Genomic DNA, 27,970 nt, shown 5'->3' with positions numbered 1-27,970 from the left:
GCCTCAGGATGAGAAGCTACAGACATGTAAGAGTCCATTTTCTCCACACAGAAACCTTGTTTTCTACTGATTTCGACCAGAAATTGCTGTCAGGGGTGAGGAACAGAGCAGCCAGTGTTTCTCAGGAACGCGACGTCTAGACAAAGCAGTAGCTGTGTTGAAGCAGAACTCACGACCCCCTCGACAGCACTTTCTTCACCCACATCAGTCACCACCTCCGGCCCCCCCCTCCCACTCCGGGCCGAGCACTCTGCTTCAACCCTGAACAGAATAGCATGAAGATCACACCATGAAGAACATTAAAGTGGAGACGGAGAGGGGGGGTGTTTGTTATTGCCGTTGCCTTGGAGAGGAACGGGCGAATATGAGAGCAAAAAAAAGTGTGTAGTAGCTGTAGTGCTGTAGTAGCTGCTGAATGCTTGTAAATTTAATTGCTTTCGCTACAATGCATTACTGTGAAGCCAGCAGGGAGAGTCGTGCTGTAGGGAGGTGTAATCGATTAATGGCTGAAACGGAAAAGAATTTAGAGGCCCTTATTCCCACAACTAAAACCTCCAGCACTCAGGAATATGCCGTAAACTTCCAACATTCGTTTATTAGGTTGTTTCACTTTGACTGAGGGCTCTTTTTAACTTTAACTCAAAATTTTACATTGGAATAGATTCACTACTTCACACAATCAGGTAACAAAGTCTTATTTGTAGGCAGCGGCACTATACTGTAAAAAAGTTTGGTACCATAACAAATAACACACATGGGGGGCAGTGTATGGGAGGATCATTGGGCTGCTATAACGAATCTGTGGATCCATAATGGAACCAACGAGCTGCACCACATTCAAGGGGCCTTGCATGACAAATATGGGAATTATGAGAAATAACCTATTTTTGCATATTGGCTTTTTTTCTTTTATAAATAATTTTTTCAAAAGCCTTTTCAGCTGCTATTTCCTTCAGCTACCTGCTCAATGAGAACATGTTTCAGTACACAGCCCAACAAAAATATATATTTTTTTGAAAAATAAATTAAATGTAAAAGTGATTAGAAACATAAGCAGTGTTTCCACACATCTTAACGGCAGCTTTAGTATATTTGGCGACCCATTTTAGCAGTTTTCATTTTTATTTTTTATCCATCTGAGAGAACAACGCCATCCATGATTGATTATCTAGTGGACTAGTAGCGGCAGAACGCCGCCGGGGAGCGGATGAAGAGCTCTGCTCTGCCGGTGCAGCTTTGGACTTCTCTGCCTCAGCTCTCCGGGCTGGACGGCATGGAGGATGTTCCCACGGTAACGTAGCCAACTGGGTGCTGCGTCACCCCTTGTTGGACTGACAGGCTTCTAGTGGCACATTACGTACACACCAGAGTCGTTCATCCAGACCGCAGTGAGTGTTTTTAATAAATCTTGTAAGCTGTTGTTTTACTGCTTAATTTGTCACTGAACATAACAACGTTCTTGTCGCTTTCTCCGAGACAGTGTAATACTCCCACACGACCGACTTTTTCTTTTACTTTTATCTGTAAACAAACCATACGTGCGCTGGCACCCGCCGTCACGCCAGAGTCGTATTCAGCCAATGGCTTCTTCTCCGAATCAGCAGCTGGTTACTGTTGTCCGAAACCGACCGCAAATATCCAACACGACATTTAGCCGGTGCAAAATTGATGCAACACAACAGACAAACATCGGCCGCCACTGCCATCGGCAAATGTCATCTAAATTGCCGATAGGCCGATGGCAGTCAACAAGGCAAATATCGGCCGATACATCGATGCATCCCTAGTCTTAGTGCAGCATTTGCTAATTAGCAATAAGCACTAAGTCGAGCTGAAGCTGATGGGAAGTCAATACTTTTGCAGGTATTGGACAAATGAATTAACTAGTTTGACCTGATGGAGGTGCTGCAGGAAAAGCAAGTAGGATTCATCCTCTGGAGAATATTAATATGTGTGTAAAATGTCGTGACAATCCATCAAATGGTTGCTGAGATATTTCAGTGTGGACCACAGTGGTAGACTGACCAACCGACCAGCTGACAGACCGATACGGCCACGCCGTTAGCATGGCTGAAAACCTTCATTAGTGCCGTCTCTCTGTCATCCTGTGATCACACGATTCAGCCGACAATCCCCCACCACTGACACCTCGGCCTCCATTTTGCAATGACTCAGAGTTCTTTCAGAGCCGTTCTTTGACATTTAGATGAGCGTGTCTCCTCCGCTCACAGCCTCTCACACACCTCCTCCCGTCATTTCACACATGTTGAGACTCAGTCACCATCTTTCTGTCACCATCTACAACACACACACACACGAGCTTGACGAATCTGATTCTTGGCAAAACTTCCTGTGACACACATGCAGTACATTCAGCTGTTAGACTGCACCGAGAGAAGGTGGGTGGTTCGGTTCGTTTTGCTCAAGGGCACTTCAACAGGGACGAGTCTGAACGTTTTTAACTTGTTCAATAACAGCTGCAGGCTGAGAGACCCTGAAGTGCACCTTTAACAAGACTCTTCTTTCTCCTGTCTATTTTTAAGGCTCTACCAATAGAACATTGAATAGTACTAAATCATTAAAAGATGAACACTTTTGAGCACAAAGGAGTGGAAAGAAAAGGCATAAAAAGCAGCTGTAAATTGCTTTCTTCATCATCATATCATTTTCAAATTAATTGTGATATCTTATTAGTATAAATGACATTGTAGTGCTGGTGTTGGTACATCTAAAAATTAAAACCACATTACCCATAAACCCTGCTGAGTCATTTGCTTTCACTGAAAAAGATAAGCACGAGGTGATATTGTACATCAACTTTTTGGTCCTAAAATTGCTGCTTTTTAGCTAAACTTTACTTCGAAAGAAAGGCCTCCTTTTCCTGTTTTGTGCCATAAAACAATCTAAAGTTTCCCCTCAAATCAAATTGGTGATTTACAATGAAAAATGCAGAGCAGAGGATTGAAAAAAAATGAATTTGTGGTAATTACATCCGGACAGGTGCGGAATGTTTTAGGCTAATGCCGATAACATTTGAGAGTTAAAAAAAATCTGATAACTGATACTGGCCAATATTTTATTTCCATTTTTTTAATATCACAAGTTCAAAGTATTGTAACCTGTTTAAAGTTTAAATGAAAAATGTCACTGTAGTGCTGGTGTTGGTACATCTAAAAATGAAGACACATAAACCCTGCTGAGTCCCGTCATGAAAGATGATGTTGCACCGTCATTTGCTTTCACTGAAAAAGATGAGCATGTTGTGATATTGTATATCAACTTTCAGGTCCAAAAATTGCAGCTACTTTAGCTAAACTTTACTTTGAAAGAAATGTCTCCTCTTCCTGTTTTGTGCCATAAAACAATCCAGAGATCCCCCTCAAATAATGGCACTTTGCTATTGTATATAGTATGTTATTGATATTCTATGTTCATATTTTATATTTTCTCAGCTAGTTGTCTGGTATATTTATAGTGTATTCTAATATATGCTTTATATTGTGTATACTATAGATATTATCTCTAGTGTTGATATGTATATTTATTGTATATTTACAAATAATAATTAATTTCCCAATTTGGGATTAAAATATTTAAATAAATTTGGCAATTTATAACTAAAAATGCAAAGTAAAGGCTGAAAAAAACTTAATTTATGGTAATGAAGTGAATTTTTCAGGCGGAATCCGATAACATTTTAATCTGAAAACCATATACTTGCATATATTTTATTCATCATTTCTTAATATCATAAACTAAATTTTTTGGTGTGAATTCTTTAAATTTGGTTATTAAAGAATTGTAACAAATACATTGCTATATCAATAATAAGCTTATATACCATTGTAATTATTTTAATTTATAAGATAATTAGAACATAAATGTTCAATACAGTTAGGTAATTCTTCTGGGAAAGGTGTTTTTTTTTTTAAATAAATACATGTATTTGGAAAATGTGATTTGAGCTTCGAATAGCATAAAAGGAAATCATGAAAGGATTCAATTATCCACTCGTGACACCACTACAAACATAGTGTCATCGTGGGTGTTATTTTGTATTAATTGCATCTATTCTCATTTCTACCACAGCTAATAGCAGTTAGATTTTATGTGCCGTGTTGCGCTCTGAGCTGCTCGTCTCGTCGTGCTGCAGCTGGAAAACTCCCACGCTCCTCTCCGCTGCCTCCGGCTACAGCAGCAGCAGGAGAGAAGCAGGTTAACAGGCCGAACAGATGACCACAAATATTGTTTCATCATGTAGAGAAATAACAAAGAAAACACAAGAGAATAGTTGCTGAAAAGATGAAAAAAATGAAACAGGGTCTCTCGTATTTTTAGTGCCGCCCTCTGTTGTCTCTCTCTATGGTAACCTGAAGTCGGCCGCTCACAGCTGCTGCTCTCATTCTGCTCCGGCTCGACACCCACACTATTACACACACACACACAAACACACTTTAAGGCACTGTGCATGATTGTGTTTGAGTGAAAGAGTAAGTGTAAATGTGTATTTACAGTGTGCGTGTATTCAATAAGTATGATAATTTTATTCCTTAACCACATAACAGTATGCTTCCTGTTACGTCGGCTTCATCGCAGCCTGTCGCTGGTATGAAGTCGACAGCAGCGTCATGTACAGTAGCTCAACTCAATGGCAGTTAACTGAAATAGCTTCTGCAGGGGTCGAGCAGTACAAGGATATACACTCACTGACCACTTTATTAGGTACACTTCTACAATCTCATGCAACAAGGCGGCAACCTATGGATCTGAAAAGTGAAGCTGATGCAGAAGTGTCTTAAACTTGCATTCTTTCTAACAGCCAGCAGGGGGCGACTCCTCTGGTTGCAAAAAGAAGTCTGAATGTATAGAAGACTATGAGAAAATGAGCCTACTTCTCACTTGATTTATTACCTCAGTAAACATTGTAAACATGAGTTTATGGTTTCAGTTGCTAGTTTCAAGTCTTCTTCAATACAGCATGATGTTCATTTAGTAATGTATGGTCCCATTTAGAGTCAAATAGGCCATAAAGCAGGGGATGCTTTAGGGCGTGGCTACCTTGTGATTGACAGGTCGCTACCACGGCGTTGTCCAGTCTTGGATTTGCCCATGTTTTCGTCTTAAACTTTAAACCTTTCACAGTGTGTTTTCAGTTCAAAGTTAATTATAACCTTTTGGTCGCCTAGAAATGTCTTCAATGCATTCCAGTACAACGGCTCAGCTATAAATTCTACCTTTACAAAGATAATAATGTTCAGTTTTGGAGGTGTTAATTTGTGTTTATTCCTGAGGTTGTGGTTTGCAGTGAAGTTGAACTGGACTCACCACATTTCAATATAATGTACCACTATCTATGACCTTTGTAGTAATAATTATCTAGTTGAATTAACACCTCTCTAAATAACTTTTATGAGTTTCATAAACGATGAATATGTGGCAGAGCTGTTGTACTGGATTACATTATTAGACTGAATAGGTGTACCTTATAAAGTGGCCAGGGAGTGTACATCATGAGACGATAGAGATTTGTCTATGACTACAGGGTTTTCTATTAGGGCTGCAACTAAGGATTATTTTCATTATGAATCTTTGGATTTATCAATATGTCTTCAAGTCTATAAAATGTCAGAAAAAAGAGTGAAAAATATCCAGCACAATTTCTCAGAGCACTTGGTGACATCTTCAAATGTCTTTCTTTTGTCCGACCAACAGTCTAAAACTCAACTATATTACATTTACAATCATATAAAAGAGAGAAAAACAGCAAATTCTCACATTTGTGAAGCTGCAGCAAGTCGCTTTTTGGTTTGATAAATGATTTCATGATTGACTTTATTTGTTGGTAATAAAATTATTGATTTTGTTTCCGTTTGACTTATCGATTAATTATTTCAGCAAATATCCCTTAAGTATCTCCTCTGTTGCGATCAATGAGCAGAACTACATGATGCCAATTATTGGACTTGAACTGCCTTTCACTTCACATTTAGCAACGTTACGGGAAGGACCAGCTAAGTAATCAGAACAGCTGCATTAATCAGAACTTACAGTATGTGGTTATCGAGCTGAATAAATGTTAGAATTAACACCTGTGCCTCCTCCTCTCTTCTGCTTCACAAAGTCCTTAGTACACACACACACACACACATTGTGTTACACACATCCAAACTCTATTGTACAAGTGCTCGGAGGTTTTTGCTCCAATAACTCCTTCATCCAGGATATCAGGTAAGACAAGCAGAGTTAACTATTTCTGTGTTTGTAACACCGTCTCTCATTTCATTCCACAGCTCATCACGTGGCGCTGACGTGTGTGTGTGTGTGTGTTCGTGACGCTCTCAGCCCACTTCAAACAGCAGCCATGTCATCAAATCAACAGACCGAGAGACCCTGAGAGAGAGAAGGAGGTACAGGGTGAAAGAAGGCGAGAAGGAGATTTTGGACTGAAGTGCTTCATGAAACACTTGCGAAAAAATTTAATATATGTAAAGAAGCAACGTATTCTCATGCAACGATATGGTATGATATCTTACGAAAAAGCTACCCCTCCTTTTTCGTTCGTTTTCTTATGAATGTCCAGCAACACGTGGCAATTTCCGTTCGTAACATGCATACAGTCTTTTCACAATAAACTTCCGTCTTCATAGGAAACAACTTCCTTAGGTTTAGGCACATGAGCTGTGAAATAAAACAATAACAAACCCTAACAAACTGCTCACATGGAGTGCCGTTATTGTCAAGATGTAAAAGGAAAAAATTGCATCCGTCTAATCAGCCTGACTGAAACGGAGACAAACATCTCGTCCACACTAATTGAGACGCCACAGATCTGAAAACTAACCATCCAAAGAAAACACAAGACTATAGCCGACGTGAGTTATTTTCCTCTCGAGTCCATTCTGTACCTTTAAAAGCATCACAAATCAGCAGGGAGGGTAAAGCTGCAGGACTTTAACCTTCAATATGGAGCCAGAAAATAAAGGGAAGCTGCCGAGACCAGCTTGATTTAAGGGAAACAATTAGTTGATTAATCAATTAGTTAATCAACAGGAAATGATTTATCAATTATCCCTCATTTGTTGTTGATATTGTTGATGTTTTTCAAGCAAAAAAAAAAAAAATCAGCTTCTCAACTGTGAAGATTTGTTGCTTTTCTGCGTGTTATATCTTTTTAAATTGAATATATTTGGACAAAAGGAGCAATATGAAAGATGGGAACTTGTGTTGGCCATTTTTCACTATTTTATAGTCTATGCAATTATTCAATTAACAAAATAATATTCAACAAATTAATTGATAATGAACATAATCGACAGTTTCAGCTCTGAACTTGATAAATCGCATTATTGCTTCCTTCCCTCCCACGTACAGTAAATATCTAACAGCAATGTGGGTGTTGTTGTTTTTTTTTTAAAGCAGCCAGAAAAACCTGACACTTCATTCCTCCCATGCTTGATTTTATTTTTGACCCAGAAACACAAAAAACTACAGTCAGGTGTCCGACTTCACAAGAACATCCCACATTCCCTGTGAGGAAAAAACGGGCAGATCACTGCCGGGGTTGGGGGTTCGATTCCCACCGGGGCCACCCATGTTATATGCACTCACAGCACTGTGAGGGCACTTAAGATAAAAGCCTCCACCGAACGGCATGTGTTATATAATTATGTAAAGAATGAGGAGAGAGAAAGGAAGGCTGGAGAATGAAATATAGGCCTGTATGAAGGGGAGAGGAGGGGGGTTACAGTCAGAGAGAGAGAGGATTACGAGAGGAGGAGAGTGAGAGGGATGGCTGCTATGACCTACTTCCTGAGCACTTCACCCATCGCTTCGTTTCACAGTAAAGATTTTTAGAACGCACACAGTGAACATACGCATGGCATACATACTACCGAATACACAGAAAGAAGACATCAAAATGCTTTAATACGTATACATTTCGTGGTCTAACAAACCCAAAAAGAGCACAGAAGGCCAGTTTCAAAAGCATTAAAGAACCTCAAGTTAATCTTAAAAGATGAAAAAAAATCAATCACAGAAAATAATCGTTCTGCAGGCACTCTTACGCAGAGCGAGGAGAATATGATAAAACCCTTTATTCAGTCTGGCATATTAATGGTTTAAAGTGCCGACCAGTTTGGACCACACAGATTCTCCTAATAAAAACAGATGGATTACACCTGATCGAAATTAGGGCTGACCTGAATGCTTCAAATCTTCGACCACTGCCATAGTAATCGACCTCCGAATCAGTATTTGAATGGGGACCCTTGACCTCTGACCTCCAGATATGTGAATGAAAATGGGTTCTATGGGTACCCACGAGTCTTCCCTTTACAGACATGCCCACTTTATGATGATCACATGCAGTTTGGGGCAAGTCATAGTCAAGTCAGCACACTGACACACTGACAGCTGTTGTTGCCTGTTGGGCTGCAGTTTGTCATGTTATGATTTGAGAATATTTTTTATGCTAAATGCAGTACCTGTGAGGGTTTCTGGATAATATTTATCATTGTTTTGTGTTTTTAATTGATTTCCTGTAATAAATATATAAATAAATTTCCATAAAGCAGCATTTTTGTCCACTCCCATGTTGATAAGAGTATTAAATCCTTGGCAAATCTCCCTTTAAAAAGGTACATTTTGAATGGATAAAAAATATGCGATTAATTTTTTGATTGATTGCGATTAACAGTCCTAATTAATAACTATTTTGATAATTGGTGAATCATTTAAAACCAAGCAAAAATGCCAAATAAATCTAATATGAATGGAAAATAAATTTGGAAAGGCAAACTCAATATTGATGAGTGTTTCAAAATATTTTTTATAGACTAAAAAAAAAAAATAACACAGTTTATTTGATATGAAAATAATCCTTAGTTGCTGCCCTGCATGTATTATACATGCATATAAACACACACACTCAGACATGCTCTTTCAACTGTGAGACAGTCCACCCCCTCACGGGAATGGTCCTGTCTCCTGCATTGACTGACAGCACTTCAAAAACCACCCCACAAAAAAGAAAAAACACTGTCATAAAAAACAGGTTCTCCAGAGGCAACCGGGTCGTACCACTTCCCATGAAATGGGGGGCGGTTGGTGGTGGTGGGAGTAAGATTGACGGAGTCTTTTTACCCTCATTCCTTAGTGTCATGTCAGTGAAACACGAGCCTGGGAGCTTGTGAAGGAGGGTCTGGGTAGGGGGGTCTGGTTGCTAGGCAGCCGAGCGATCAGAGCCGGATGCTGATTGGCTTGTGTGTGAGTACTGTATCTGGAGAGAGGGTTAACCCAAGAAGTGTAGACCTGATTTTGGACGGTGTAGGAGGGAGGAAGACGGACAAAAGGTTGTCTTTCATGCTCTAACTGAACTAAAAAAATGCATTACATTTGCATAATCAGATATTACGGATATTGATAATTATTAAGGGTGTGAAAAAAATGTATTCACCTACTGTATGTATCGCAATTTTTTTACGATTTTGAAATACATTTTTCTTTAGTTAACGCTTTTATTGTTGTAGTAATGTGACATCATACCCGTTGCGTATCCGTCAACCAAAACAAACTGCAGTCGGCCGCAGCGAACCGAAAGGAAAAAGTAAAAAAACGGCGGAGGGTCCGCATGGATACGACCTGCACCCTCACATTTTAAATCCAACGTGGTAAACACTACACATAAAGTAAAGTATGGAAACACTTTGGGTTTCACACATTGCAGGAAAAGCAGAGCTAAACATCACGGCTAAAGATGCATGCTAACTCTGTCATGGACTGGAAACGTTATCGTATTGCGGTAACGTGCGGTCAAGCCAGGCGTCACTCTCATCTCCGTGGTCAAATGGGCCGACGCTACAACTGTAGAGCACCCATATACTGACATTTATGTTAAATACATTCAAACAGCCCCGATGGAGCTGACCATGGATGTATAAAGAGAACGGAGCTGACAGGAGAGCTAGCAACACACTTGGAGAAGTTAGAGGAAGTATACACGTGTGACTACGTCCGGTTTTCAAAAGTGTTAACAAAGAGAACTGTATATACAAAATACATTTATGGAAATAAGATTAATTGGATTATATTCACCAGAAGTATAAAACTTTACATGTCCCTTATAAATTAAAAAGAAAATACCACTAATTTATTCTTTGATTTTTGGGTTGCTGGAAAAAATTTAATGAATAATTCCTGACAATGACTGATATATTTGACTTCAGGACATCTCAGATTTTTAACATTTTTACTGTATTAAGTTGTATATTTTCCAAATTAAAAGTCCCTAGAAGTTTCCCATTGTCTAGTGTTAAAAAAGTTAACAAAATTCACAATATTGAATCACAATACTTGTTGAATCGCAGTACCTAAAAATCACAATACAAATCGATTCAGCACCGAAGTATCGTGATCGTATCGAGATGGGTGAATCGCCCCAGTCCTAATAATTATGTGCTGTTCCCGTAGGGGTTTCAAACCAAATTCTATATTATATAAAAGTGAAGATTTACTTGGCAAACTAGTGGTTTATACTGAATCATACCAACACACACACTGCCAGGGAGGATACTGACAGAAAAAAGTACTTTTCTTGGTTGAAGGGCTTTCTCATCCCAATTTCATTTCCAATATCTACAAAACCTCTCAGAACGAGATGGGTCAGGTGGGGATGATGATAATATTGCCCAGTATTTTGTTCGGTTTGAATAAAATGAAAAGATGATTTCCCTTTGATTTGTAGGGTCACAAATTTTGCACAGCACATGATTGAAGTCGTCGGGGGGGAAAGCTTTCTAAAGCAACCCTCTCTATCTCGTGGCTCAGAGAGTGCACTGGGATTTTTTTTTATATATTTCGGATTAGCTGTGCGAGCCCAGAGAGAGGCAGAGATGCAGCGAGAAGACGACAGAAACTCAAAGATTTATGTGGAAGGAGAGAGACTGTGAGAAAGACAGTAATGGTGAGTAATGAGCTGCCACGCTGTCTGTCCAAAGAGATAAGAAGAGAGATAGAAACAAAGAGGCAACATGGTGTCCAAAAAAACTAAGATTTATGTGAACAAAAAGGAGATGAGGAGAGATATACAAGACAGACATTGCTGAGTGTATGTGTGTGGAAGAGGGAGAGCTGGAAAAGCCCAGCAACAGGGCATGCCTTAAATAGCTAGATGGTCGGAGATAACATGACGCTGGAGAAAGCCTGACGGCTCGGGGCATGTGTTGTGTTGTGCTAAGCATGTACGTGCCCAGTGCTGACAGCAGCTCTATGGGCTGTCTTAGTCATATGGCAGATCACATGACCCCCCCGAGGAAGCCCGTCCACGTGAGGCTGGACGCTGGTAGGCAGAAACGCAGACCGCCCATCTGGATTCCCAAACACAGCCGTCTGTGGGGACGTTACCCCAAACCACCTCAACAGCAGCACTCAGTCATTGGAACAGAGAAAACCCATTTGTTTATGGTTTATTCAGGAGAAAAGGTGAAAGTACTGAATGTTTATAACACTTAAGCACACAATTGCTTTAGGAATGGAACCACCAACCCTGGCAATGATACCATCACCAAAGAGTATAGAAGCAAAGAGACGAAACTCCGGTATTTTTTTGACAACAGCCGCTGCGGCCATTTTGGACTGAAAATGCTTATTATATTATATTTATAATATTTTATTGCTCAACACAGGCCATTTCAGTAGAATATGACAAAAGGATAGAAATAATTTTGTTTTACTTTTGTAGGGCACATTGTAGGTGGACGTTGGTGTCCGGTAGTCACTTTCACTTCTCGGCAATATACATTCTTTGCCATTTCTTCATTTCACCGGGATTATCCACTAACTGCCAGTTCCAGCGGTACTTATCAAGCTGAACAGGACCACTAATGTGCTGGACATGCAACAGGATACCATTCACTGTGAATCACACCTCCAAAAACATGGTGGCGCCGCACATCATTACTCAAAGATATGGGGAACAGTGTGGCAACAACCAATTGCACTCATTTTGAATCCCTTGTGATATAGAAGCACATATGTTTTATACTCCACCCAAAAACGTAAAAGTACCTGACGCAAAAAGGTGGAAAAGCTGAACGTCTTGGTCAATGTCTTCCAGTTATAATTAACTAGTTCATTGTGCACCATGATGTGCTCAAGACAAAAGCTTCAAGCTCACATGAGGCAAGAGGCTGCTTCTTTGTATCTGTATATGAACACACTGAAACATTTCGTCTACAGCTAGTGTCACTGGCTGGTATCATAGTGACCATTTCATTGGCCTTCCACTGATCACTCCTCGCCAGAGAATTCATCCCAACAAGTCATTTTCACAAAAGCACAGGCTGTCCAATCTGGACATCTCCCGTCTGGACGATCCTTCTCTCCCACTGAGACCAAGGCTCACAGAACAGAACTGCCCGACAGTTAGAAACTGTCTGACAAACTGTCCAACTGTCCAGGGTGTCTTAGAGTACAGTGTGTCTTTGACTTTTAGTATGCTTACAATATATATATCAGTTAGACACAGACACCGTAATCTCACTGAGACATGCAGTCTCATTCTCCAGAATGGCCACAGGGGGCCACCTACAGTGGATATTTGGTGGCCACGGGCCATCAGGCCATGGTTAATGTTGAAACCTGATACCACTACTTTGCTAACTGGTGGCCTTTTTTCCCCAGTGGCTTTCAAACATTTACTTCTTGCCGGTGTGGGAATGGCAGAGGGTCTTTGAAATATCAAGGACATTAAAGAGAGCTTTGAGATTTTCTACTTTCATCAGCACTAAAGAAGCTTTACACATTGTGTCTTTGTAGAACTTGTTCATTGTGTGAGTGAGCAATGACCACTGGCCATCGGCCAAAGGTTTAATCTTTGACTAGCGACTTTATCCACTTTAACTCCGGCAAGTACTCAGCCGTCATTCAACCAAAAATTTGTAAAATAGTGAAAGCATCTCCATCATTTTGGAAATGCCCCTTACACATGTGACTGGTCAATACAAACAAAACAGTTTGTTTCCTGCTCTGAGGATTGGGGAAAAGACGCAGTCCCCAAATGTCCTCTGACAAAGCTCTTGGCGCAGAAGAATGGGTGACTTGTGTAGCCGCCGGCCACGGTAATCATGTGATATCGCTGTCGTTTGGCTAATCTGCATACAGCCTCTTCTTTTTCTCCAGGATGAAACCTGATACGGCAGCTCAGCCAGCTTTAGCCACACGCTAATTAATCTGCGGCACCAAAGCCTCTTAATAATACCCAAACGCCACAAACAATTGTTGTAGTCGTGCCAAGCCGTGGAAGTTTGCTCCAAGCTTTTGGTGTGGGAGCAGTTAAGCGGTACCCTGGGGGAATTGGTAGTCTGTAGATAAGAGGAGCTGCACTAAAAACTGCCAGGGCTGAGGGTTCAGTTCCCGGTCTGTGTAACGGTGCCACTGCAAGGTGCTTTGGAAATGTGGACTAATAAGGCTGGTTAGCTTGATTTGTGCTTTGATTTGTGCTTTGATTGTGCGGTGACATCGATAACCCTGCAGCTGGTGGCCAGATGATGCTTTTCTTCTGGCTGTTTGGGGGGGTTTGGATAGAGAAATGGAAAGCGAGTGGAAGGGGGAGTTTGCTTAATCCGCTCTGTCACACTGTTGTGCTTTGTCAAGAGACGATATATCAGGCCTCCATTTTTCACTCTGCATCTCACCCGCCCTCCGTCGCCTTCGCTCTGATTCAAACCGACTATCTCACTCTCGATATCTATCTTAACTCTGTCTCTTTTTTATTTCTCTCTCTCTTCTTCATGCCCTGTTCCTCCCCCTCCTGCCTTCCTCTCTCTCTTTCTTTCTCAGATGGGGCTTATCAGCGACAGAACAAACAGACTCATTGTGTTTTGCGAGAGCCGTCAGGGCGGCAGAGAGGAGGCTTATTTCATTGAAACCTGGATAGGATATCCATCCACCTGGGAGATGGGGGCCTGCAGGGATTCTTAATGCCAGCAGAAAACATGGGTGAGGTGGCGGTGAGGGTGGAACACAAAAACAACCAATAACAGAAACACAAAAGAGACGGAGACGAGGTGACATCGGGGCACAGGCCGTCCTAAATTTAAAGAAAGGGAGACAGCAAAACTGATAGACGAAGCAGGACAGATAAAACGGAAGAGGAGGAAGACGGCAAACAAGTACAAATTACTGTCTGAAGACGATTGCCGAGTGAGGTAGAGAGTCATTGAACAGTGCTGCTCAATCTCAGCAAGGTCGATGACTGTAAAGCAACACAATAGGCTCAATATCAGGAAAAGTGAACAGAATTTCTGCAAGCTGAACAGCGAAATAATAAAACAGCAACAGGGACAGCTAAGGAAGGCTGATGCAACCAAAAGGTCACCGGTTTGATCCCCGCAATAGGGGGCAACAGAGCAAGACAATGACTACGTTTACATGCACAAAATATTTCAGTTATTGCCCTTGTTCCCAAAAAGACAATATTCCTACCAAGCGTGTTACATAATGAAAATGAATATTCCACTAATATTCCCGTTTGCATGCAGCCGTGCTCGTATAATACTCGTATTATAACGTAACTAACTAGTGGTGGACTTGTTGGACCGTGCAAACACAGCCTCCCTCTTTCATTCCTTCAACCACCTTCTTGTAAAGGTCGGCGATATTTGCGCATATCCAAAAACTAGGGCTGTCAAAAGTCACACGATAATAACGTGTTGACGCAAATTTGTTTTAACGCCACTAATTTCTTTAACACATTAACGGAACTCAGTTTTAAAGCTAGAGTGAAGATACTGGTATCATATGAAACTACAAAAGCTAATGAATCCATTGGTACCAACCAAACTCACCCCTTAACAGACATGCAGTTTAGGGCAAGTCATAGTCAAGTCAGCACACTGACAGCTGTTGTTGCCTGTTGAGTTTAAAAGTAGGTGTGATTCTCCTTACGATCAGAAATGTGGGCTTTTCTTTTGGGCATGCAACTCTGCAAACTGTCGGCTAGTTGGTTTGTGTTCAACGCAGAGCTGGCCCTAAACAGGCAAGAGGCCGTGTGTCACAAACAGCCATAAAAACACCAACTGAGACACATATTCTCAAAGCGCAGCATACATGTCCAAAGAAAGCTCCTAAATCCAGATTAATATCAGCATATCCCACATGTCTTAATCGGAAAATGCTTCATTTGGAATAAGGCGTAATTCAGAATATCCATACAGAATATGCTGTTTACACGATCTATATCAAATTCAGAATATTGTCATTTTCACAATAATAGTGGAATATTAGTGTGAATGTAAACGTAGTCACTGAGGCTCTACTTGTTTCAGAGAATCACCTACAAGCCTTAAAACTGAACGTTTGATAAGAACATCTCTCCGTCACCCTGGAGTCCCAACACTGTGAATGAGTTGCACATTAACAGCTTATTAAAAAAGCCTGAGTGGACGGCCTTAAAGTGGAGCGTGGACAAACTGAGGTGCCTATCATGACCTAAATACAGAACGACAGAGAGAGAGACGGGGGCATGCAAGTGTTTCTTCGGAAATAACTCGCCATTCCTGCCCCTGTGGAGGGCAAGCGACCTCTAACGCGAGGGCGAGAGACGGGTTCTCCGGGACGCCACAGAGACATCATCTGTGCAGCATCAGTATTCAGTAACCACAGATCAATACATTATCCATTTAAACTCCTGCCAACCTTCATCGCTCTGCCATTTACATGGGCAGTATAATACACACATACATCACAATCACTTCAATCACCAAGGATAGTAAACATTCAGACATGTCTTATGACTTCACAGTTTGTCAGTCGTAACAGCAGCTTATGTCTTATTCCATACTTAAACAAAGTACAGAACACACAACGCTGATCAGATTGTAGTATAACACTAGGTGTTTCACCTGCAGATTGTAAACTGCTTCAGTACAGCTCATACAGTTTGGTTATACTGTACGCTTGTCTGCCATGCGCGACCACTGGAAGCTCTTATGATCTCTTCCATCTTGGTGTCCCTGCCAAAAAAGTTTTGGGGATTGGCCTTGGACCAAGGGATTTAATTAGGACATTGGATAATGATCAAGAGTCCTGCGGGAATTTCTGCAACTTAAACTAATCAAAAAGTAGAAATGTTGTCTAAGGGTGTAAGAACAAGCTGGAGTGCCAATATCTGTACTTTCAAAGTACCATCCTTTTTAGTTTTCTGTAAATCATTTTACTTGGTAAGATTCTGTGATTGTGCATAACATTGCCAATGTGAAGACATTTCATCAGGGCTCGACCTTAAGGACGAAAGGGCCAATTTTAGGAGGAACTTAAGACGAGAGTTTAAAGAAAAATACCTGTTATAGTAGAATGAACGGCGATGAAAATGACTGCATAAGTTAATAAGGAGTCAAAACTCCGCAACAGCTTAAACCATGACACTAAAGTTAACCACTTATTATCTTACCTACTCCTCTTCATATGGGTATTAAGGCTGCATGAGATCTCTCCATCTCATTTTGTCCGTGGCAACATGCTGCGTCTCCTCCCATGACAGGAGCATCTTATCCAGCAGCTCCTCCAACTTTAAGACGCACCAGCTAGCCCATACAGTATACAAAATCGTGTTTCTACTTTTTACACTGAAAAAAATATATTTAAATTTAACTAAGCTGCATTGTTAACATCGATAAACAAAACAAACATGCAAATTATAAATTTAAAAAAATAAAAATAAAATTACTTTTAAAATTAAAAAAATAAAAAAATGTTTTGGATAAATTATGCATTTATGAATAAAAATAAACAAATCACTTTTTATGTTTGATTTATTTTAAAGGTCACTAAGAATGTATAACTAGAGATAATGTAGAAAAACAAAGATTTTAAATTTGGGAAGGTCCACATTCATTTTGGGACGGTTCCGAGAGGATGGTGAAAAAAGTTAGTTGAGAGTCCTGCATTTCATTAATGTCACCTGCTGCAGCTCAAAGTATTTAGTATACTGTTTGGTATTAAGAAATAGAATGTTTTGCAAATTGCCTACTGCAAACCACTGAGTCAGATCAATACGGTCAAACCATTTAGAAACAAAAACCAGGATTGTCACAACAACAAAAAATAAACGTAAAACAAAAAGTATGTATCTGTCTCTCGTTTGAGGATCAGCTACTGTCTTCAATGCGACTTAACTCTTAGAACAGAGTAGACATCTGCAGGGTACCTGGTTGAATAGACTAACTCCTCAAAATCACTACATACCTAGTTTAGCAGTGTTCACATAGAGACAACGCTGAGAACTTTCCATCTATTTCAGGCTCAAATTTCCACTATATATGCAAATAAAAAACAATTTCACCTTTTACTCAAGCAGCACCTTCCTAATTGGTTTCCAATAGTCACTGAGGAGCAACAGGAGCCAGAACCAGTGACTCCAACCATCTGTTTATTACTGATAGTTAAGCAGGTGGTGCTGGGTGGACACAAGGATTTGATCACACTGGCCTCTCTGGCAGGAAGTGCTAACCAGTCGCTCAGCCAGCTCCCATTCAACACAGGCAATTAGAGAGAGACTGCTTATCAGCGGGTAATTACAAAGCAAAGAAAGAAACAATGGGGCAGAGTCTTTCATCGTGATCACACCAGCATTGTGCACATTTCTGGGGGAAAAGCCGCCGACTCAGATTTTGCGATATCGCATTCATGCAGCAGCATTCATCGCTCATTAAACCAAGTGATACCAACTCAATTCTGGGTCACAATTGCAGCTTATCGTCTCATCTCAAGTCTCTCACAAAGGCAGTTTGCTCCGAACAGGTTGTGTTTGATGTAGCCCGACAATGGCTAAGATGGCTAATGAATACAGGAGTGTGTTGTCTGGACTCACCCTCAGGGCCTCTATGACCAGGTCGCGGGCCTCCAGCTCTCCCTCCATGATACTCAGCAGGGTGAGCAGCTCTGGCTTGCTCAGGTTATCCATGTTGAACTCACATTTCTGCAACAAAAGGCCGGAAACAATCATGTCAGAATCATACAATACAATCAACAGCTAAACAGCTTAACGGATAAAAGAAATGTGATCATTTAGGGGTATACTGTCAAGTGGACATTTTGAACTGTTGGTGGCTCTAGATGAAAAGTCCTCTGGTAATCATGAATGTCAACCAAAACTCTTTTAATAGTTTCACACATAGTTCACTTTGGACCAAAACGTTGGACAGTCAAACCAACTATCGACCATCATCAACCTACTAACCAACCAGGAGCCCTACAGCCATGACGCTACTTTGTAAATGCTACTGCTGTATTATGCAAGTACAACCAAAGATTTGAAGACTCATCCAACATTGCACCTGCTTTGTGTAGAAAGTTGCTAACATGACAAATGTGCCACTTACCCCAGTCTCCACCTGGTCTCATTAAGTGCAGCCCTCAAATTAGGCTAGATGTCCCGTCCTACCTCGAAGCGATTAAGGTCCAATTACATTTAGCCAGGTCATTAAGCACCTATTTGGTCAGTAGCGACCGCGGGGCTAACGGGTGGAGATGACTGTAATTGGGAGTGACCACAAACACTTCATGCTTCCCCTCATGTCAATTAAAAGCTTTTTCCGGTCTACTTATGAAGAAGGGCCGCCGCGTGTGTTGCCTCGGTCTAGTTTGTTGCCTCGGTCTAGTCTGTTCATTGGACAAATTCATCTCCAATTTTTTTATTTCTACTGACTATGAATCACATGGCTGAATGAAACCAAACGAACTCTGGTTTCAGCTTCTGAAATGTGAGGATTTGAGGTTTTAGACTCATTCAGAAAAAACAAACGTTTGAAGATGTCACCTCGGACTCTTTATCAGTTTCTGACATTTTTTAGGCCAAACGAGTAATTATTTATTCAAGAAAATAATTAGTATATTATTCAAATAATTGTTAGTTGCAACTCTAGTATACAATATAGTAACATAAAACTCAGACGTTGCCAGTCTGCTTGGTGAGTACTTATAAATGAGATTTATGTTTTTTGCTACTTGTCACATTTTGTAATGTTGGTATTTTTACTCAAGTCTGCATATGAGCACTTCTTCCATCGCTGGGTTGTTTGTGTTTTGTTGGTAATTTGAAGAATAAAATTAGTGCCGAAAGAAAAAAACGGTTTGAACAGAAATTAGGTCTAAGAAGAAAAAAGAGAGACAGTTCAGTGACTCATTTAAAATGTCAGAAATGTGACAGAAGCTTGATCTCTCTTGAGTTAAGATGTTAAATTCAACAACAAACCAAGAGGTAACTTTTCTCAAGACATCCTGATTTTTGGGACAATACAGTGAGTCCTATTCATCTCCGATTCCTCCAAGTGAGACAGCTTTATACTGTGTTTTCCTGTTCACAATCCTGAACATCACAAAAGCATCTGGTTAGTCTACATTCCAAAGCATAGCGTCAAATTGTTGTGTTAAAGGACCTTGGGAAGGGATTGTACTCATTCTAGTGAGGAAAATGAGTGAAATTCTTGGCTAGAGAGTCCAAAAGAAATGATGTAACTTCACATAGAGAGGCCAGAAGATAATGCTGGAGCCCAGTGACAGAAGAATTTCCAGTAACTGTGTTGGCGACTGCTGCAACCATCTGCTGACAAAGCCACATCCAGCTGTATTTTCAATATCTGGAAGCTTTTCACCAGGCTATTTGTTCAATAAAACTTCAATAAAACAAAGACTGGAGCGGGAAATATAGGAAGCGAAGAGCGTCTCTGTGCACATCAGGCGGATTGACACCTGCTCAATCTGGTGACGTTCAGTAGACAGCCGGCTATTTAGGCCTGATTTACAAACCTACATCGAAACCTCGGCCAAGATTATTCCATTTCATCAAGAAGTCCAACACGTTTCAGAGGTCCCTTGCACAGCGTATGACATTAAACAGGCCGGTGTGAGATTTCAACAAGCTGCTGCCTTCTATGTGTCCTTTATTCGCTCCGGTGACGTTGTTTATTTCAGCGTAACGGGGAAAAGTTCATGCTCAAACACCGGGAACAGAGGTAATAAATCTAAATGAATAAACAGCCCAACGCTCTCTCCTTTAAAAGCCATTAACCCCTTAAAACTCCAACGGCTCGCCTGCGGGCCCGACCGCTATTCTGCCTTTCAGAGGTTGTTGCGGGCTGAGTTTTTTGGCAAGGAAAAACTAGCATGACGATTTTCAAAGAGGTCCCTTGACCTCTGACCTCAAGATATGTGAATGAAAATGGGATCTATGGGTACCCACGAGTCTCCCCTTTACAGACATGCCCACTTTATGATAATCACATGCAGTTTTTTTGCGTGCAGTATAAAAGTGTTATTTTCGCCTATTCTAAAATAGTATATTTGAATATTCTTGCATACTGGGGTCCCTAAACAGTCTTGGAATTACGTCAATTGGGTATCACTGTAAAGCTGAGACTCTTGTGGATCCAGTGAGTCCAACTGTATTCATGTGTGATGATGTTAGTCCCCATAGTAGCCATTTCCTTGTCGTGAGACCATTTTTTTAAACTTGACATCACTATTAAATGACCTGTGGGGACCTCTAGGATAATCACAGCCTCATGAAACTTTACAGCCACAAACTAGAGACCTAGAGCATTCAGTGGATGGATGGTTTTCTTAGCTAGATCGACAATAAGCGGGTTTCTGAGTAGTTTAGACAACAGAAACGCTCGCCATCCAATCACAGAAAAATGCAATTCTTGCAGAAATATCCAAATTTCAAAAAGTTTTTGATACCAAATCACAGCATGACTTTTTCTATGGTGTTCCTCAAGGTCTCGGTGTCTTAATGTGGTATTTTGGAGGGATTATTGATCATTTTTATCGATTCTCTAGTGGTAAAAAATTGTTAAATTTAGCATGAAATCTGTTTAACAAATGGTATCGGTATATAGAGCATGGGAATGGCTATCATATACTTCCATCATAATGTTATATGTTCATATCATATCATATATGTTATGCTATACACTTTCCCAATTTATTTTAATTGATTAATTTATTGACTAATTCATTTTTATTTCTTATTAATGACTAGAACAACTTGAAACACAGTGCTGAGCTGCATCTCATATTAATCTTCAGGTGCTGCAGTTTTCTATGAGCAGAACACGCATTTTAAGTGTCAATATCTCAGGCGATCATGTTCATTTAATTGTGGGAAGCCATTATTGTGATCGAGATTAATTTTCGGTTAATTGTGCAGCCCTAGCGTCAATCACATGTTTCAGTTTAGTCAGTTTTTTCGGATGCACTGCAAGCCTGGAAATAAAAGCAGGAGAGATTCCAGAGGGATTGATTCCTTCACATCGAGCCTTCGAATCGATCCCTGAGCCCCTTTTTTCCCGGCAGCGTTCACCACTCAGAGAATTGGACGACTCAGGGAGCCTTGATGGACGGCAACCCTGAGCCACGCTGTCCTGTCCCTGGGTGAGTTGAGGGTGGAGGGCTGCTTCTCTCTGGCATTTCTGCACATTGAGCAGGTGAGGGAAGCGAACACTAATTTGTTCCATGAGCCGTGTGCTGAGCGCCAAGGGCACGAGCAGCCTGGCCGCCACTCAGAGGCTCGCTGTTAGCCCCGGTCCACTTAATAAGCCCTGTGTCATTTCACTCTGAGCCAAAAGGGAAGGGGAACTGCTCACTCGGTGCAAGTTTTCCTCCACCGTGTTGTTCTTCTGGCAAAAAGCTTGCTTAGGCCTGTACGTTTCTCACAGACTCATGTCCTGTTACTGCGAGCACAAAACTGTGTGATATGACATCCTGTTGTCAGACGGGTTATGAGGAATAAATGGCATCAAGTTGGGGGATTCACACTGAATTAAAAAGGTCAGATAATTAACATAAAATTTATTTTCATATCTTTTTTTGTGGTATCTAACAATGCAGACAGTTACAGGGACTATTTCTGATGAAGTTTAGATTAAAGCTGTTCAATGACTTCTGTTGGTTAAGGCTGAGACTAACTTAAATGAAACTTAAATTATCAATCTGCTGATTATTTTCTCCGTTGATCGGTTGGTTAATTAAATGTGAGAAAATAGTGTCAGGTGACACGTCACACGTCACATTTCCCCACAGCCCCAGGTCACATCTTCAAATTGCAACAATCAACACTTACTATCATATAAAACAAAGAATAGCAGCAAATCTTCCTGATTGAGAAGCTGACAGAAGGGAATTTTTGGCATTTTTACTTCAAAAATACTTTCAAGATTAACCGACTATCAAAATACTTGCTGATTATTTTTCTGTCTATCTGCTAACCGACCAATGTGTGGAACTCGTTAGAATAATTTGTATGCAAGGTAACACGAGGCCAGGGATAATTGTGGCACTAAAAGCTGACTGATTGAATAAATGTAACTGTGAAAGCTCAGGCCGATAACCGATCCACTTAATCGGGTTAGTATCAGCGCCAACACCAATCCATCGGATAGCTGGGAGCGCAACCAACAAAACCCAATTCACCCCATTGATTGGGGTGGCAGCATAAAGCTCAGACAGATATCTCAAAACCTGCAAAAATGTAACCAAAAATGGTTCTGCATTAGGTCTGTCATGACAATTACGTTATTGACTTTATCGTACGATATATGGACTTGACCTTGATTAGGGATGTTAATAATTAACCATTTATCTGTTGGCCGACAATGAAAATTTTGACCAATTAATGCTATCAGTTAAACAGATAAAAGAAATATAAAAAATTTAATAAAAAGTTGAGAAAAACTCAGGAGCGGCTTGTCACTGAAAGGAGAATAGCTGGTTCACATTAACAGCCCACCTTAGTTGTCGCTAACTTCGGGGCTAACTCCCTTCACTTTGAAATCAGCAGATGGCGAGCACGCAAGACACGGGAGCTCGGCTTGGGTCTTGAGGAGTTGTAGCATTTCTTCACCAACAAATAAACTGTACACACACCCCGCACTGCTACATTCACAGCTACAACGTTATCGTACGATGTATGGACAACAAAAATCAAGAAGCGATGACATTACAGCCACTCATGTTAGTGGCAATCCTCCAACATGGCAGCATGTCCCACATAACCACTGATGAGTGGTGACCACTCTCAGGCTTCACTTACACAATAGTCCTCACAGGCCTTAAAGCGAGATTTGACGATGGGGCTGAACGACTCGCTGGATGATATTCAAAAAAATTACCTAGGTCTTGTATTTTTGTAGTTTTAGCCATCATTCCTATCTGTTATGATAATATTTTACTGATGAACTTCATTTCTGAGTATAATGGGACAAAGAACACAAGCAGTCAGACAATCAGAACAGTTTTACCAAACTTATTTGGAAGTAAAACAGAGTTACCCAAACTGTCCATTGCAAACTTTCATTAGATTTTGCAGACCAACTCCCTGCTTTAACTTTGACATACTGTACTTACTGTAGTTTTACAGTTTTTATATGCGATGAGAGAATAAAACCAATATTTTGGGGTGTCTCAGTTTTAGTTCCACCGCGTTTTGATAGCCAGCTCAATTTTGGATCTGATTCCCAGTCCGCATATTGCATGGATTCATTAAAGCCCCCCTCCGGACAGTTTTACTTCCTGTTTTTAGGTTAGTGTTCTTTCTCAAACAGAGAATGGGGGGGTGGTTAATAGTCCACGTTAACAGGCCGTCTGTCTGCTGCTGCACCGAGGAGCCGCACCGCCGCATGCCGGGCACAGCACACCGGAGGACGGACAGACATGTTGTTGAGATTTGAAATGCCGCTTTGGGACATTTTGGTGGTGCACCGTCCACCAGCACCGGCCGCTCTCGCCTCAGCTCCAGCGCCGAACCCGCATTATTATTGTGTTAACTTTGACAGCCCTAAAATCTTTAACTTCAGCAGAACAGGCTGCAGACATGCTGTGTGCCACGCTAACATGTACGACGGTAAACGAGGTGGGAGGTGACCAGCAGAGGGCCTTTCATTGACCTCTGACCTCTCTCTGGACCATGAGGGCCGGTCCTTCAGAGTCCTCACAAACGAGAAACTTCCCCCACCTTGGGCCAACAACAGAGCGTCTGACAGGGGTGAGCAAAGAGCAAAGTGCTTTATTTAACCACGGCAGGCATGATGGGGGTGGGAGGGAGGGGGCATGGAGGCGGAAGCCCTCTTTCGTTGGCTGCAGCCTGGAGAAGGAAGCTGGCAGAGCGACGGGCAAGCTGAGGAGGCTGCCCGGCTCCCATGTCTCTGGAGCACCTGTTCACCTAAATGTAAAGTAGCCTCCAGGCAGTTCTGAGCGCGCTCAGAGAAGGGGGGCTGGCTGACACGGTACTCCCAGCTATGCCAGCTGAGTCACTGAAATTAAGACCAATTTAGAAAGGTGTCTGGTGAACACGACCACCTCCTCCTCCTCCACCGTGCTGCCTCTGCCCTCCATCCAACCCCCCCACCCCCCGCAGCTCTTCTCCCACCTCTTTCTCTACCATCTCCTCAGCTCACTGCTGAAACCCACCCCCACCTCAACACCCACACTACCAACCACCCACCCACCTCAGGGCCCGCGGCTGCTTTCTATTCCCACACATTTCCAGCAGCCTGCCTCTTAAATCTCACATACAAATTTGTGTGTTTTTTTACTGGATGTGCAACTAAAACAGGTCACAAACTCAAGTGGCAAAAGCATCACTGCCCATCTTGCATTAGCCGTCAGGTCGATAACACACAGTCTGACTGGTTGCATCATGGAGTCAGCTGAGGTAGGGCTGCACAATTAATCGTATATTAATTGCGATCACAGTTTGGGCTTCCCACAATTAAATGAACATGATCGACTGCGATATTGACGTTTAAAATGCTCCGCTCATTGAAAACTCTGTTGCATGTCAAGTCAAGCGTTTCCTGAACTAACAGCCAGCCACCAGGGGGTGGAGCTTTCACTTTAGGGGAGCTGTCATGCCGCTACGTGTGCACCAAGCCCCCAGGAAGAGCGCCGGTCGTTGATGCCAATTTTCGTAGTGACCAAACGGCTGTACTACAACTTCCGTGTCCGTGACGTGATACCATTGGGCACAAAAAGACATTTTCCCATAGACTTACATTGGGAAAGATATTTTTTTTAGGTGAATCAACTACCCAGTATAAACACTTGAATAGCCCTTATTAAAATTATTAGATCCTAAAAGTGGTAAAATGCCCTAATAGCCGAATCTAGAGTTATTTCCCCTCCTCCGTTCATGTGAATGAGACCCAGACAGAGGCTGGGAGGCGGGGTTAAAGGAAACGCTCTATGGGCCCAACGGATGCGGAAGATCGCCGAATGATCCGGGTACTTTATCACTCAGCAGTCGAGCCATTTGGGCTTCATGCGCCACCGAGTAACTCTCATAGGAATGAACGGGAGCCCGCCTACATCGTTGTATCCCGTTCTCTTTATACATCCATGGCGTGCACCCTACAGCGGCAGCCTGTGAAAAAACGTTCCTGAAAGAGAAGACGAGTAATAGTACAAAAGGGCAAAAACGAAAATGCACTAAATTCAGATGAAGAAGGATCTTATTTTAAGTCTCATTTTGATGCAAAGACTTGTTAATCGGCAGGAATGTAGCACAACTTGGAAGCGACAGCAGCACTGCTCTGTTGATTTAGTTTTGGGTCAAAAATGTTGGTACAATTTTATTATTTTGCTTCTAGGAGATGCTCTGTGAATAAGAACCAGTCTTATTTTGATGCAATGATTTGTACATTAGCAAGAATGTAGCACAACATGGAAATTAAAAGCAGTGCTCTATTTTTTTAAGTATTTTGTTCCTAAAATCAATGGATAATCGTGATAAATAATTAATTTTGGCCATAATCGTGCAGCCCCTAAACTGAAGGGAAGGGAGAGGATTCATGAGCTCCAGGAGGGATGGATGGATGGCGAGCTGCTGGCTGCCCTAAGGACACATATGCTGCAACCTGTGAGAAATCACAACTATGTGAGTGTAAACAAGAAACTCAACAATAGGACTACTTTTAAAAAGAGAGGGTCAATCTGGTGGTCTGATAATCTGTGTTTAAACCTGTGGAGGGGACTTTGTAAGGTGAGCTGTTGCAAAGCTCATGTAGGACTGATTGGTGGTGGTGGTGGAGATGGAGGTGGAGGATCACTTCAGAAAATAACCATTTGCATGCCACTTGCAGCTCTGCAGGCCAGGTGAATAAATAGCATTTGCAAGACATAAAAAAAAAAAAGGTGGAAAAAAAAATGTTTGCATGGACAAAATCAACCACCAACCTCTGGTGATTCTAGTTTCACATTTAACTCCCCCTGCAGCCCAAACAGCTATTATCCCCATCTACCATCCATCTACTGTGATATATATATATATATATATATATATCGGAGCTACAACCTGTCTGTGTAAAGCACAGCCACGGTTTCTCCTCGATCAGACGCAGGATAAACATCACAAAGGCAATCATGCAAACAAAAGACTCCACTATAACATCCAGACACCATATTGTGCCTGTTTGAGAGTCGTGGTTGAGCACATCTGAGTCATATATCACCAGAAAAACCGAGCATGAACCTCCAGTGTGTGTGTGTTTTTCTCCTCCAGACATTGTCGCCACCGCTGTTGCTTCTGTGAGAAATAGATGCGCACTACATTTCTACCTTCTTTTCCACCATTTCAACGCTGAATATAAAAGCCACCCGGGTAGCTTTGGTGTTCCCTTTGAGCATTCATGTGTCTTACCGTGTCGACGCTTCCCAGCACGGCGGTGGCCAGTGTTTGTACCGGAGGAGGAGGCTGCTCTCCGCTGGCTCCCTCCGACGCCATCTTCGTCCTGTAGCGGTCTGTCTGCTGGAGCGAGAAGCATCCGGATCCAGTTAACTATTGAGCTGCTGCTGCTGCTGCTGCTGCGCGTAAAACACGCCACGGCACGTCCATGGAAAGGAAGGAAAGGAAAGAGAGAGACACAAGAGAGAGGATTTGACAAATTGAAGGAGCTGTAAAAGAACAAGCCCTCAGCTGAGTGTGTTGGTTTGTGTGTGTGTGTGTGTGTGTGTGGGCCGCAGTCTGGTGGGCGTGGACCGACTCGACGCGCACGAATCCAGATGAGAAGCAGCAGCCCGGTCCGGTGCGCTCCCAACTGGAGAGGAAGGAGGTGGTGCGTCCTGGAGGAGTGATTGACAGCAGCATTTGTTGTCGGCCTCTGAAGCTGTAAAATATAAATCAGTGAGTGAGTGGTTCCAAAAGTTCACTGTAAAAAAAATCATTTTATTTTTCAAGAAATTTTACATTTTTTGTCTGTATTTCAAAATGACAGAATTTTTTTTTAAAAATGACATGTTTCATTTGTGATTTATATGTAAATGGTCTTAGATTTACAGTATTTTTTTATAATCACAATCGTAATTATATGTATTTAAGCTTTTCTTGATCAGAAAGATTAAAGGTGGTCAAGGGCCCCTATAGGCCAGCTATTCTCAACCACTGGGCCGGGGCCCACTGGTGGGCCTCAGAGAGCTGCCTAGTGGGCCGCGAAGGTAGATGGTAAATGGACTTGCATTTATATAGCGCTTTTCTAGTCTTCCGACCACTCAAAGCACTTTACACTACATGTCAGCATTCACACATTCACACACTGATGGCAAAGGCTGCTAAAGGTGCCAACTTTGCCCATCAGGATCTAATCTAAATACTCATTCACACACCGATGGCTATGCCTTCGGGAGCAATTTGGGGTTAAGTGTCTTGCTCAAGGACACATCGACATGTAACCCGGAGCAGCCGGGGATCGAACTACCGACCTTCCGATTGTTGGACAACCTGCTGTACCCTCTGAGCCACAGCCGCCCCAAGGTGCCGCTAAATGGTTAGATTAACCACTATTCTGTATTTCAGAGGTTGTAGCGGGCTCACTTTTAAAGCTAGGTATCACATGAAACTAGAAAACCTAAAAAATCCATCCATGTCATGCTCGCTTGTCGGGACGAGGTTAAATAACGCTCCAAAGTTACGCTAAATTTT

The 27,970-nt window shown here is 41.7% G+C and overlaps 1 protein-coding gene across 2 annotated transcripts in view; it reads right to left on the bottom strand.

The window, feature by feature from the left end:
- The window catches only part of cttnbp2 (cortactin binding protein 2), a 97,193-nt gene extending 70,216 nt beyond the window's left edge, over nt 1-26,977 (bottom strand). Inside the window, exons 1-2 of one of the 2 annotated variants that reach the window (XM_074633635.1) lie at nt 26,693-26,977; nt 17,870-17,977 (exon numbers count right to left, since the gene is read on the bottom strand). In XM_074633635.1, the coding sequence (XP_074489736.1) occupies nt 17,870-17,977; nt 26,693-26,776 (192 nt within the window). In that variant the 5' untranslated portion in view covers nt 26,777-26,977. The remainder of the gene's footprint in view (nt 1-17,869; nt 17,978-26,692) is intronic. The other variant, XM_074633634.1, reaches the window with a different exon arrangement.
- Between the last annotated feature and the right edge of the window lie 993 nt (nt 26,978-27,970).

This window comes from Sebastes fasciatus, chromosome 4 (genome assembly GCF_043250625.1).
Source record: "Sebastes fasciatus isolate fSebFas1 chromosome 4, fSebFas1.pri, whole genome shotgun sequence".
Classification (NCBI taxonomy): domain Eukaryota; kingdom Metazoa; phylum Chordata; class Actinopteri; order Perciformes; family Sebastidae; genus Sebastes; species Sebastes fasciatus.
Note: the sequence above shows the minus strand (reverse complement) of the source record. Positions and strands in the feature narration are given on the sequence as shown.